Below are 12,717 nucleotides of genomic sequence, written 5' to 3'. Positions count from 1 at the left end.
CTTATGACTATGTGATTTTAGCACCCCAGTTATGAAACTGTAATGTTAAGAAAATGTGGGGATGACAAAATGGAAGAGCTCATTTTGTAAAGAACATGTTGCATACATACTGTACCTTGGGAAAAACTAATCTTGTCTAATACTGTAGGTAGAAACTTATTTGTATTTACCTTGGTAAAAAAACAGTGTTTACCAACACTCCAGTCTCCATCATCATTAAAGAAGAGAGAAAAATGAAACCACTGTTCGATAGGAGCAGCTCCTGCCATTTTGTTGTTTGATGATATATATTGGTATATTTTTGGTAACACTTTATATTAAGGTACACAAATTACCCATCAACTAGTTGTTAATTATCATGCATATTAGCAGTATATTGGCTCTTTAGTAGTCATTATAAAACACTTATTAATGCCTTATTCTACATGACAAGTAATAAGCCATTAGTTGAGAGTTTTTCCGCATGCCAAAAAAGGAGCACCGGATAATTTGAAAAAATCCCTCGCTCTACCCCTTGCTATCGCGTGAAGGGTCTGCTTGTCAAGTACCCCTCAAAAGGTCCGGTTTATTTCATTTTAAGGAATAAAATCAAGCAACATCTCCAGGTGCTCCTTTGAGAACCAGGGCAAACAAGTTATGTGCACCCCTGTCAATAACCCTCTAATTAGTGCTTATTTATTGCAAGTAAGGAAGTTGTTGTACATGAGTTTTGGTCTTAATATGCGCTGCTCAATATGGGCCTAATAAGGCAGTAGTACCACAAGAATAGTAATTCTCCCATAGTAACACTTAACAAATATTATCTATTCTTATGCAACAAGACATGAAACTATAAGTGTTAATTAAGTCTAAATAACTTAAAATTAGGTATTGTAGAATATGGTCATGTAGAATAAGGCCTTAATAAGTGTTTTATAATGACTAATAAAGAGCCAATATACTGCTAATATGCATATTAATTAACAACTAGTTGATGGTTAATTTGTGTACCTTAATATAGTGTGTTACCATATTTGGTATATCACTCCATGACACTGACATGGTTTTGACATTTCAAGTGGGGAAAACATTTTTTTTGTATCCTTTTAAAACTTCAACAGAAAATGTGAGGACTGTTTTTAACTCAAATTGCACAAGCTTTATCTAGAGCTGCATTTTAAACCGGAATCAGATGTCAGACGGAAAGACATAGCACTTATACACATCTGAGCTAACAGCAGACCAGAATGCCATGCTTTCACAAATCGTAGAGATTGAAACAATGTATTTACAAAATATGTGGATAGCTGTAAGGGGTGTGCATTGTTTGATATTGGTTTAATTCCAACTTCATTCTGGATTCAACACATAGGGGGGCAAATACCTGGATATTTTCTGGTCCACTCTTTGGTTTGTCAGATTATGGCTTCCGAAGTATACTATCGGCTGAAACAAAACTGTTTACACAAAAGACAGACCAAAAAATTGTTCATGCTAAACTTGTCATAAAACACTTTGTGCCAAAAATGTTTCAATTCTCAGTGGCTTACAAAGATGAGAGGAGAAAAAATAAGAAGACACGTTTGTTACGTGAATATTGTTGGTAGGCCTACACCATGTGCTTTTTATTTCATACAAACTTACAAATTATAATGTAGATAAAATCACACTGTAATGGGTGTTTTTTCAACAAATCACACAACGGTACTGTTCACAATGGCCAATAACAGACTCAATCTTTGACAGTTGGAGAGAGGTAGAAGTGCATTCAGTAATTGTATAGCAGTTAGTAAGTAGTATACAGTTACAACACTGTAAATTAGAATGACCTACATCCCAAATTCAAAACATCTTAAAACGTTTTTTAAGATTAATTGAAATGCTAGTTTTACTTTAGTGGTACATATCACGTGTGGGTGAGATGGGCAGCACACTGCGGTGGTAGGACGGCCCGATGGGGCTCATCCTCTCATGGTTGAAGCTCTCCACCTTTCCAATCTGTCGCAGATAGAAGAGCAGAGTGAGCTTTCGGGTCATGGTACGGAGCGCCAGGAAGGAGGCCAGGATCTGGGCGAGGAGGAAGAGGAGGTAGAGGGAGTGGACAGCTCTCTCCAGAGGCAGGATGATAATTCCTTCATCGGTGAGGAAGAACAGCAGCACTGGCAGCTGGAACATAAAAGACAGAATCCAGAAGGCTGCCAGCTCTGGCACCTGATGACAGGGAGGGAGGAGGAGAGATAGGATCTGTGTTGGTGGATGGAGGCGATGCAGAGATGGAGCAGTCAGGCATCAAATGCTTCAGTTGCAACCACATGAGACCACACACACACACACACACACACACACACACACACACACACACACACACACACACACACACACACACACACACACACACACACACACACACACACACACACACACACACACACACACACACACACACACACACACACACACACACACTCACAAACCTAATAGACAGTGGTAGCTGAGAGCTGATTGTTTACACACGCGGGGAGAATACTTAAGAAGCCACTTCCTCCGAATGTGGTATTCAGGAGACAGGTCTATGATAAAAGAGTGCGTTGTAATACAGAGAGGAAGTTGCTTTGAATTACCTTTTCTTTAAGGTTGCCAATGTAGCCCAGATAAAGTCGGACCACTTCAACGACTGTGAGGAGGATCACCCCAGTTATGAGAAGAGCCTGGTAGTACCCGGGAAGATAATAGAACTGGAAATAAAGCAGTGCTGCAATGTCAGGAAGATGTGAAAACACCTTTTTTACTTGCAGTTCAAGGACTTCAAACAAAGCACTATTCGGCTGGCAAACAATCCCATAAAACACTTATACCGAATGTGTAGTTGCTTTCACCTTCAAAGTTTTCCAATTTTAGACGGCGGATATAATAAATGGTTTCAATTTAAAACAACTTCTGCTACATTTAAAAGCATCCCCAGTACAGTATATGTTATTGTTTTTGTTTGCTTGAGTTATGCTTTTGCATGGATACGTGTCTTTAGGTGCAGGAATTGTCTCAGTAATCAGAAAAAAGCTTGAGTTTACTATGTTTCTCTATATGGCACTAGTGATGCAACATGACATCAAATCTGTACAATGAGCGAGTTTATGGAGAGCCCTTTCATTATTTAATCAGTAGCAATAATAGCTATTGAAGTTATCCACAATTGCTTTTCTTCTAGTTAGAATACAAAGTAAACATATAAATAATTGACTAGAAGCTATTTTAATTAGATATATCTTAAATGATTTTCCTTCCAATACTTCATTACTACTTGTGAAAACTTTTATTGTAGATATCTGTTAATTGTAATTAGTAAATGTTTACCATTGACTTCCATTCAAACTCAACAACAGATATCTATAATTAAAATCAAAAAGCCAACATATAATAATGTCACTTTGACTAATTGCAGCCATATTTAATAATGAGCTCTCTAGAAATCCTTCTTACAATTTTTTTTCAATTACTGGTTTCAGTTTTAGTCAGAGGACGGAGGAAATCTACAAGGAAACAATGTATCTAAGGATAAATTGTGAAAAATCTAATTGTTACAGATTGAGTTGATTGAATGACTCCCCTTTAAATGTGTTATCAAAAAGTAGTGTTATAATTAGTATTGCTTCCCAACCACCCAACTTACCTTTACTTCCAACATGAACACAGCAGAAAACCACCAACAGGGGAAATAAAACAGATTGAAGTACAGCAGCATCTGCAGGGGGAGGTGAGAGACCAGCTCGTTGACCACTGCGTGAAGAATAACAACAGGATATAAATAAGCAATATATTTCATTACATCCACAATTTGTTTTATATTAATTGCACCGTTGCATATTATCTTCCACAGTTTAGATTCCAGGGGTCAGCCAATGTAGGTGTACAGAAGGACAAAACTATGTTTAAAGTGAAAAGCGTGACCAGGGGTTTAATGCCAGTATAGGCAGCCTGTGTCAGCTGTAGATCAGGTCAGTAAAGGGTTTGTGACTTTTTTAAATGACATAAGAAACCAAAAAGTCCAATACAGCACATTCAAAACTAGAGGACCATCATTTAAAAAGTGAACACAAAATCTTATGTATCTAATCTTGGACTAGATTTAAAACAAGCGGTCAAAACATCAGTATTGGTGAAAAACAGGTTTTTACTCTTTTTAGTGCTAAGCCAACTAAAGCTATTTCTTTGTGAGTAGTGTTCACAATGTTGTGTCTATCCCTCACAGAAACATGATATTAGATTTTATTTCAAAAACACATATTTCCATATTTTCCACATATTGCATCACTATAATGTGATGTAATGTATTCTAAAAGGATATAGTATATTGCACAGCAGTACACTATTTGGTAACAGTTGATAGAAGCAGTAACCCACCCGAAGCGTCCTCCTGCTCCCTGGAGAAGTCGCTGTCTGCTGTCCTGTTGTTAGTGAACACAGAGCCTCCCATGTAGGCCAGACCCATCTGCGGGGTCTCGGGAACAGGTGAGTAAAACACAGGCATTGTGGGTAGAGCTGGGAACCATGACAGAGCCAAGAAATCAGGAGGCAAAACGGTCCAAAACTGTGTTTGTGTTGCAGTGCCAATCCCTGTTGTATTAAATCACACACAGTACACAAATGGATGAAGGCACAAATACAAATGGACACACAAAATGCATGCTGGCAGACTCCACTGCTAATCAGATTATAGCGGGGGAGGCGGGTTGAGGATTAGGCTGAGACAGCAGCATGGCACTTTGTTAGTAAGTGGCCGTTTATGATGCACAGTAAAGTTGTTTATCAAATTAGAGTATTCAACATTTGTTGAAGCTTTACGAAGTCAAATATGGACTGAATTGAATTACAGAACAGTGTACATTCATAGAAAAAAGGAAATCTTCCTTAATTGTGCATCCGTTCTAGCTACTATACGAATTGATCATACCTAACACTTTTATTCATTCATAGATCCATTTTCAGATATGCAACCCTTTAAATATGAGTGTGCTTGCAAAATTCTACTGTTTTCTTACTGAAAAAACAGATACAAAATGTATACATTTCTGTATAATATATGATAGGATTTTCTTGTTTGGAATAATGGTAAAACATTAATTAAGATGCATTTGTATTATGTGTGCAGCATTAGAGAATGCGTTACCCCCATAGTGGAAACATGGAAAAATGTATACATTTAGAAGAAAAAAACTAAAATGTGAAGCCAGGGCTCCTGATTAAAAGCCAGATATTGAGAAGCTTTATTTTAATGCTGGCTGCGGGATAATTTTTCTTATTTTAAATTAGTTTAAATGGGGACACTTTTGTCCTTAAGGATCTGGGTGTCTGTATTTTAGTTAAACAATGTATAATATACTTTTTATAGGAGTTGAAGTTATGCAATAACACAGCCAAAATAATTTAAAAAACATTAAACTGGAAAGAGAAAAACATTTCCCTAGTGACGCACAAGGGTATAGCTTTCCAGGTGACTAGTAGCCTAACAGGGACCTCGGGCACAATCAATGACTCAAGCCAGTCCATCTTTTTAATTTATTTGTATTTAAGGCATATAAACTGAGTAACACAGCGATGACTAACACGCTGCACACCGCACCGGGCCAGCAGGTCCTCGGAATGGTGCCTGGTTTATCGTTTTAGCCTTGGGGCCCCACTCGTCATTAATGTGACCCGGGTGCAGTGGCAGCATTTTGCCACAAGGTGTCATCACAGCTCGTCCTTGGGGGGGCGCAGGGGGAACTGCTGGAACTCCTCTGGCACCTCTTCCCCTTTCTGGGTCCTCTTGTAGAAACCTAGTGAGTCCAACAGGCTGCTGATCTCCTCTGCCTTCATTTCCTTCACAGGAACAGTCTGACGTGTCGGGAAGAAAACACATTTGGACACATGGTGAAAGGTTTAAAAGTAGTAATAGAGTGTTAATGAGATGCATGCAGAGAAGGATGTGTTAGCAGACATAATATGTTCATATTCAAATAATTGATTCCTTCATACTGTTGATATAGAGGTCTCTCCTGCACATTTATTTTCATTTACATTTTTCAACAATTTAGTGTCTGAAATAAATCTTCATATAAAGTCAAATTACAGTCTCAGAGGGCGCCCACAATATGAAACTAAAATGGAACAATGAACATTAGAATATGAATGTGACACAAGAAAAACTCCTACATAATTGGAGGAAAATAATGTGTGAGAGCTAAAGCAAGCATATCCACAGTTTACTTTTAAATCACAGCAGTGGGTTATTTTTGTGCATGATAAGGATAAGGCTATATATAACTGCTATTGTCTAATGCTGGCCTGAATGCAGATTTAGTGGCTTTTCTTAACTGAAAAAAGAAAAGAACACTAGGAAACATTACAAAGTTGTAATTTCAGGGCATAAAAATGCTAAAATTCAAGTCAGCAACTCACCACCTATACTGTTTCAGTCAACTGTTCATTTGACAAACACTTTTTGTTACTCTTCCACTTTCTTGCCATCTGTTTTTTTGTGTAACTCTGTCTTGCATTTTCAAACACATTGGGTCTGTGTGACTTGGTATCTGACAGACGATCTGAGTCTTTAAACTTCCCTGCATGAATCTGTCCTGACATCCTGGAGCTCCCGGGATAAGCCGCATCAAACGACGGATGTGTAAAAGATCCCTGAACTCACATCTCACCTTTACAACCTCGTCTTTTTGGTTATAGAATATCAGATGGGGATTCTTCTCCTCCGATGAATCGTATTCCAAGTTGTGGCTACACAGGAAAGAAGGGATCAAGGGAAACAACAGGTCGGCAGTGTTGGGAAGAATAAAAAGCATCCATCTGTTTTGCTATTTTTGGGCTTACTCAACATGATTTTAACTTGGAAGAGTTTTGGAAAGCTGGCACTGGACTTTGCAACTTGCTAAAAACATGGTTTTGTTCATAAAGGAGGTCATGAGAACATCTGTGGTGTTTTTCTTTTAAAAGGTCACGTCTGAACACACAGCCTTGAGGAACTGAAAAGAATAAGGATACTATAAAGCCCAGCGCTCCAGAAGAAAATGATGGAGCTCGGGCATTTTCTTTATGCCTCATCCGACCACACTGGGAGCCTGCAGGGACGAACACAGACAGATGTTAAAGCAGCATGACATAAAGCATTGTGCACGCTTCGTTCTTTGATCAAAGGTGCCAGAGATATATATGTATCTCAGCAGAATGCATACCGACATGATAGCACATGGCTTTTCCCTTTTTAAATGTGCTGCTCAATTTTAAGATGTCGTTGATTGCTCCAATTATAAGTCTTATTTCCGATAATGGAAAAAAAACATCCAAAATACTCAATTAAGTGTTTATTCTACTTCACATTGTGTATTTGTGTCTGTAGATTAGAAACCTTATTTGCATACTTTAACATACCTCCAGAAAACTGAACATGTAACTAGTCAACTAGGGAAGTTAGGGTTAGGGTTAGGGTTAGGGTTACACTGAATGATGAAGTTTCTTGCCAAATCCATTGAATTCAACAATACATATCTTGGAGATTTTCTCAAACTTGGAACCAAATATCTCCTCCTTAGATGTTTTTACATATCCCAACCATCCAGTTTTTTAAATGATCACACATAACTTAATTTATAGAACATATTGCTTATTTATTGTGACCTCTGTCTTCTTTCTATGTCTTTATTTACTGTCAGACCTTCTCATCCTTGCACCAATATCACAACATTCTGAACATAGACATGGCAAGATATCAGCATGAAGGTTTTTTGGATATAGCCCAGGAAGGATTTCTATATGTACTCACCAGCAGTTTACCTCTGGCTATATCAAGCTGTTCTTCGACCTCTGTGTTGTTGTTAGTGTCTGATGCCCTGACAGCCAGGACAAGCGTGATCACTAAGAAGGCCCACATTCTTTAATGACAAATAAGTGTCCTTAGGTGCTTTTGCCTAAGTTATTACCAACAATAACTAACCCTGTAATCCACTTGGACAGTTATCAGGGTGGACAAGACCATAGCACATTCCTGTAGGGGAGCAGTGCCCTCATGTGTTAGATATTTCTTAATGTTTAATGTTGGTTTTCTATCAGAAACATTAAATGATCCAAATGGTGGGCCACTGGTAAGCCATAATGCTATTTTGCTGCAGTTTAATTTGTTAAGATGTTTTGGAAATGTCCAAAGACCTACGGAGGCCCCCCGGCTTTAAAGTTGATAGTTTTTTCCACATCAGATGTTACTGGGAGTCCACAGACACCTCAGAACATCTGCGCTCTTATCATTTTTTCCCATTCAGTTCACTTGCAGGTGGTTGATGGCCAATAAGCGCCAGCCACACTCTCATAGCTGCTGGGAAGCCGAGATGGATTTGTACAGGTGTCCTTAAGGAAATAAATCACTTGTTCTCATTTGTCACTTTAATTGAAAATATGTTATTTAAGAAACTTTTCTTAACTTCCGAACAAAATTGAAAAGTATATTGATCCCGAGGTATTTGTTTTTTTTGACTGGTGGTGATGCCAAAATCCCAAATGATACCAAAGGTGAAATTACCATGTTACATGTATAATTTAGGAACATGTAATATTCACAAATGTAAAACAATAAATATCATCTTATTGAAACAAAGTATGAGAAACTACCAATATAAGTCATATTAAAACATTTTATAATTATATTTTGTTTTGTAGCCTAGACGTTTCAATCTTACACGAAAATTATGCTTTTTCCATACAAAATGTAAATAAGAAGATACTCTCTCTACTATTATGGCCATTAACCTACATAAAAATGGGGAACAGGGGAAAGAATCTTGGCAGGCTCAGTTACAATTAATTTGCATATAGCTGTAAATCCAACTAATATGTTTGTTTAATTCATACAGAGCAATGAAAACAACATTAGTTTTTTTTGCCAGGCCCTTAACGCTGTCCAAAAAAGCAGCAAAACAGCATATCTCAACTATTCTTTTAACTTAACATTTTTTGAATAATATTCTCTGCCTGCCCTGCATTGTTCAGGTTATTTTCCAAAATGTTTATTTTATGACAAGTTTTTCTGTTGCATAATGCAGAACCTGAAGTAAAACATCAGCCACTATGAAACTGGCCACCCACCAGTGCAATGAGTTGTAGTTGCATGAGAAGAAATGTTCAATCCCATTAAGTATTGGTGTATGAAATCAAAACTCAGAAAAACACTGCCCATTTGCACTGTTTCAACACCCTAGAATAGGAAACTTCTATCTCCCTCAAAACTACTCTATGAAGGCTTCTCAATTCTCTAATTTCCCCTCCTCGACTCCCCTCCTCGACTCCTATCCTCGTGTCTTAGTCCCGCCCACAGGAGATGCGAGCGGAGGAGTCGAGGAGGGGAACCGAGGAGAGAGGAGTGGAAGCAGCAGGCGTTTAGAGAAATGACATGTCCTTCAACATGGCGCGCTGAAATCCATTTCCGGGTCACTACCGGAGGACCGAGGAGTCGAGGAGTCGAGGAGGGGAAATTAGTGAAATGAGAGGACTTCTATGTTGTAAATAAAAAGCAAATCATGTGTATCAGGTCAGCACAAGAGGGCAGCAGCACCCTCATGTAGACTTTACGGCAGTTTGGCGGGTAAAATGTACTTCCAAATCCTAGCCACAGACAATTATGTTTCCAACAAAAATAAACCATTCTTGCCTGGAATGCTGAAGCAAAACCATCTCTCTGTTTCTATCTTTTCCAGACACAGAGCTCTGCAGTTTACAGCCTCCTCTGCATGTACTGTTTGAGATTATGTGTCAAATGGCTGTAAAACAGTCCCTATTTTAACAAGGTCTCCTCCCCTCGGCAGCCATCGTAAATCTATGGGCCTGTACACTTCTCTTTCTGGAGTTTATATCTTTGTGTTTGAACGTTCCACTCTTGTTTCCCTCAATGTCTGAAGTCACTAAAAGAGTCGATGCAGAGAAAGAAAGTTGATGAGAGAGGGTAGGTAACACAATGAGCAGTGGGGGTGGGGTGACTCCTCAGTCTATAAGTGTGGATGCATACCATATGTTCACATTCAGCATGTTTCAGCTTACATCATGAGGCGCATGCCAGCTAGGGGATGTTGTTATTATTAATGTGCTGACAAAGGGGAAAACGCAGCCATTTACAACCAGAGATTTAAAGAAAGAGACTCATGGACGATGAAGACGTTTACAAAATCCGTAATGAGCAACTTTTTCCAGTAGGAGTTTTGCAAATTGCAACACTTGCAGCTGGCAAAAGATCAAACGCTTAAACACCTCACTGTAATCCTGCCTCCCTCGGAGAGCTTGTTATATAGGCGCACACACTTCCTGTTTCTCCAAAGCACCGGATGCTGCCTTCCAGCCAGTGGGACAATTTGTGTGTCTGCTTAGGGTCTTTAGAGAGAAACATTTGGCTCTGAAGTCTTATTTCTCTGTGCTTTAGAGGGGACATGTATTCCTAAGGATGACCAAGGGAGATGAATACAAAATCTAACTTTGTGCATAAACACAAACACAGTGTGTGTGTGTGTGTGTGTGTGTGTGTGTGGTGTGTGTGTGTGTGTGTGTGTGTGTGTGTGTGTGTGTGTGTGTGTGTGTGTGTGTGTGTGTGTGTGTGTGTGTGTGTGTGTGTGTGTGTGTGTGTGTGTGTGTGTGAGTGTGTGTGTGTGTGTGTGGGTGTGTGTGGGTGTGTGTGGGTGTGTGTGTGCTTATCTGTCTGGAGCCCTCGGGGCATCTTGGGGGGAAGCCTGCTGCCTGTCTGCCTGCTGCGCTCCAGTCTGCTTATAAAGACGAGAGGCAGTGTTGAAAGGAGTGAGGGCCATGTGGAGGGCTTCATTCAATACAATGCCAGTGTGCTGCACTGTGTATTGTACAGTAAGTGGACATAACCTCATGAGGTTCAGGCTCGAGGCACAAAACTGTATTTCCTCCACTGTGAAACTAAGTTTATCCAGCTCAATACATAAAACAACATGGCATCTGGTTAAGAAAACTCCAAACTTCCTGTGTGTTCCATGTTTTCCTCTCCTATAATGCAACATATAAATAGAAAGATGTTTTGTTTATCATTTGATTGTCATGTTGTTGCTGTCTAGATTGTGATTGTGATCTTAACAAAGTGATAACGAATAGTTTAAATTACAATAATATTGGCAGTTGACAAAGTAATACAAAAAGGGGTAATTGGGTGAAATGTCTATATCCTAACACTAACGTAAGCTAGTTAACAGCTCATGGAGGAAACAACAACGCCCTAAGTATGAATTAGCTGTTAACCTAAAATAAGTGTCTCCAATTTTGCCCCACACAGGGAGGCTGCATAAGCACCTTAAGAAATGACCCTCTTTTTACATTGTGATATTACTGTTCCTACAGTACAGAAATAGTTCAGCCTGGTCTCACTCCCAGGGTGACAAATACCAATGCTTGGGCAGTGGTCATTAGCATCTTGATACCGACACACAAGACCCCCTTTAGCATCGGTATGCACTGTCTTTCAAGTAACTTGATGTTATGTTTGAAACGTAGCAGTTTTAAGGGTGTAATCAAACTTTTCAACCAACCCTAAACAAGAAATAAACTAATAGTGATTTCAAAGCACAGTCCAACAGTTGGCCCCAACTTAGCATACCAAAAATCACCCAAAATAAGTGATAAAGTGCTTTCTGCTGATTAAAAAATGTTAGTGGCTCAGTTTTTCCTTCTACTTTTAATGAAGAAAGCATTTTGATGTGCTTTGCATACACAGGTGGTTCTGCAGGAAATTATTTTACATTGTTGTTCTAAGCACCATCTGGCTTGTTAGAAAGGTGGTACCACCAACAATGGTAATGACCACTTCCTTAAAAAAAAGACCAGTAAAAAAAAACCTGCATACACTCAAACATTATTGACAGAAAATGCAAAAAGACCTCAAATAAGTGGTAACAGTGCCTGAATTCTGTCAAATTAAGGATATTGGGTGTTATGTAATTTCGCTCTTCGGTGTGTAGTATTTAAAAATGATGAAAGGAAAAAAGAGGAATGATGTGAAGACTGCTTGTGCACTTGTGTGGCCTGTTGAATGCTGGCGTCCCCTCAGTCTAACAATCTGGTTGCAGGCACTTTTCTAACACGTAGTCACACTGCTGAAAGGTCCTGTAAATAATTGATTCCTCACACTCGCTGTGACGGTGTTCGGACCCTGATCTCTGACCTCTGAGAGGGGGGCTAATCAAAAGAGAATTTCCCGGCTGAGGTCAAATAAGTATCACATTGCTGAAGCTACAACAAACGCAATACTTGTCTTCTGTACTGTAGGTCACACAGCAGAGCCACAACAATATTTGGCAACAAAGGCTCACCTTTAAGAATACAGCGATGACAGCTTGGTGCTTTTGACACAATATTCGTGTCAAATTAAAAATAATTTCACCAACATGTGTTTGCATATTTCAATTTGGGAAGAGGATAAGGCAGAGAAGAAGAAGAACAATGGAGTGCAGATTTCCAATGGTTTATTTATTGAAGTAAATAAAAGTGTCAGAGCTGAGAAAAAAATCTGCACATGAATTGCAAAAACAGAATTTGAATTGTGGGAACTGAATGTGGAAGTGTATAGAGAAGGATTGGAGTATAAGTGGGAATGGGGCGAGGGTGGCGGAGGGATTTGCACTGATGGATGTCCATTTGCTGGCCACATTATAGGAGCCGGGGGGCAAGCAGACACAGCAACCGCTGCTCCCCTCCCTCTAATCT

At 39.2% G+C, this 12,717-nt stretch overlaps 2 protein-coding genes across 2 annotated transcripts; both read right to left on the bottom strand.

Moving 5' to 3' along the window:
* Positions 1 to 1,872: 1,872 nt before the first annotated feature.
* Positions 1,873 to 4,587, bottom strand: zgc:112294 (transmembrane protein 17A). The gene is made up of 4 exons (XM_034117867.1): positions 4,378 to 4,587; positions 3,647 to 3,753; positions 2,601 to 2,714; positions 1,873 to 2,190 (listed from the first exon to the last, which is right to left on the bottom strand). The coding sequence occupies exons 1-4, from the start codon at positions 4,502 to 4,504 to the stop codon at positions 1,873 to 1,875; spliced, it is 666 nt and encodes a 221-aa protein (XP_033973758.1). The 5' UTR covers positions 4,505 to 4,587.
* Positions 4,588 to 5,524: 937 nt separating this feature from the next.
* selenoe (selenoprotein e) lies at positions 5,525 to 7,929 on the bottom strand. Its single transcript, XM_034118495.1, has 4 exons — positions 7,787 to 7,929; positions 7,009 to 7,085; positions 6,666 to 6,744; positions 5,525 to 5,850 (listed from the first exon to the last, which is right to left on the bottom strand). Exons 1-4 carry the CDS (start codon positions 7,892 to 7,894, stop codon positions 5,707 to 5,709), a joined length of 408 nt encoding a protein of 135 aa, XP_033974386.1. The 5' UTR covers positions 7,895 to 7,929; the 3' UTR covers positions 5,525 to 5,706.
* Positions 7,930 to 12,717: the final 4,788 nt, after the last annotated feature.

This window comes from Trematomus bernacchii, unplaced genomic scaffold, assembly GCF_902827165.1.
Source record: "Trematomus bernacchii unplaced genomic scaffold, fTreBer1.1, whole genome shotgun sequence".
NCBI classification, from domain to species: domain Eukaryota; kingdom Metazoa; phylum Chordata; class Actinopteri; order Perciformes; family Nototheniidae; genus Trematomus; species Trematomus bernacchii.
Note: the sequence above shows the minus strand (reverse complement) of the source record. Positions and strands in the feature narration are given on the sequence as shown.

Bases quoted from the DNA above. Each gene is read 5' to 3' on its own strand.
- zgc:112294 (XM_034117867.1), bottom strand. From the start codon at position 4,504: ATGCCTGTGTTTTACTCACCTGTTCCCGAGACCCCGCAGATGGGTCTG. The intron at 3,754-4,377 runs GTGGGTTACTGC...TTCTTCACGCAG, and splicing joins GGAGCAGGAGGACGCTTCGG to TGGTCAACGAGCTGGTCTCT. The intron at 2,715-3,646 runs GTAAGTTGGGTG...CTTTATTTCCAG, and splicing joins TGTTCATGTTGGAAGTAAAG to TTCTATTATCTTCCCGGGTA.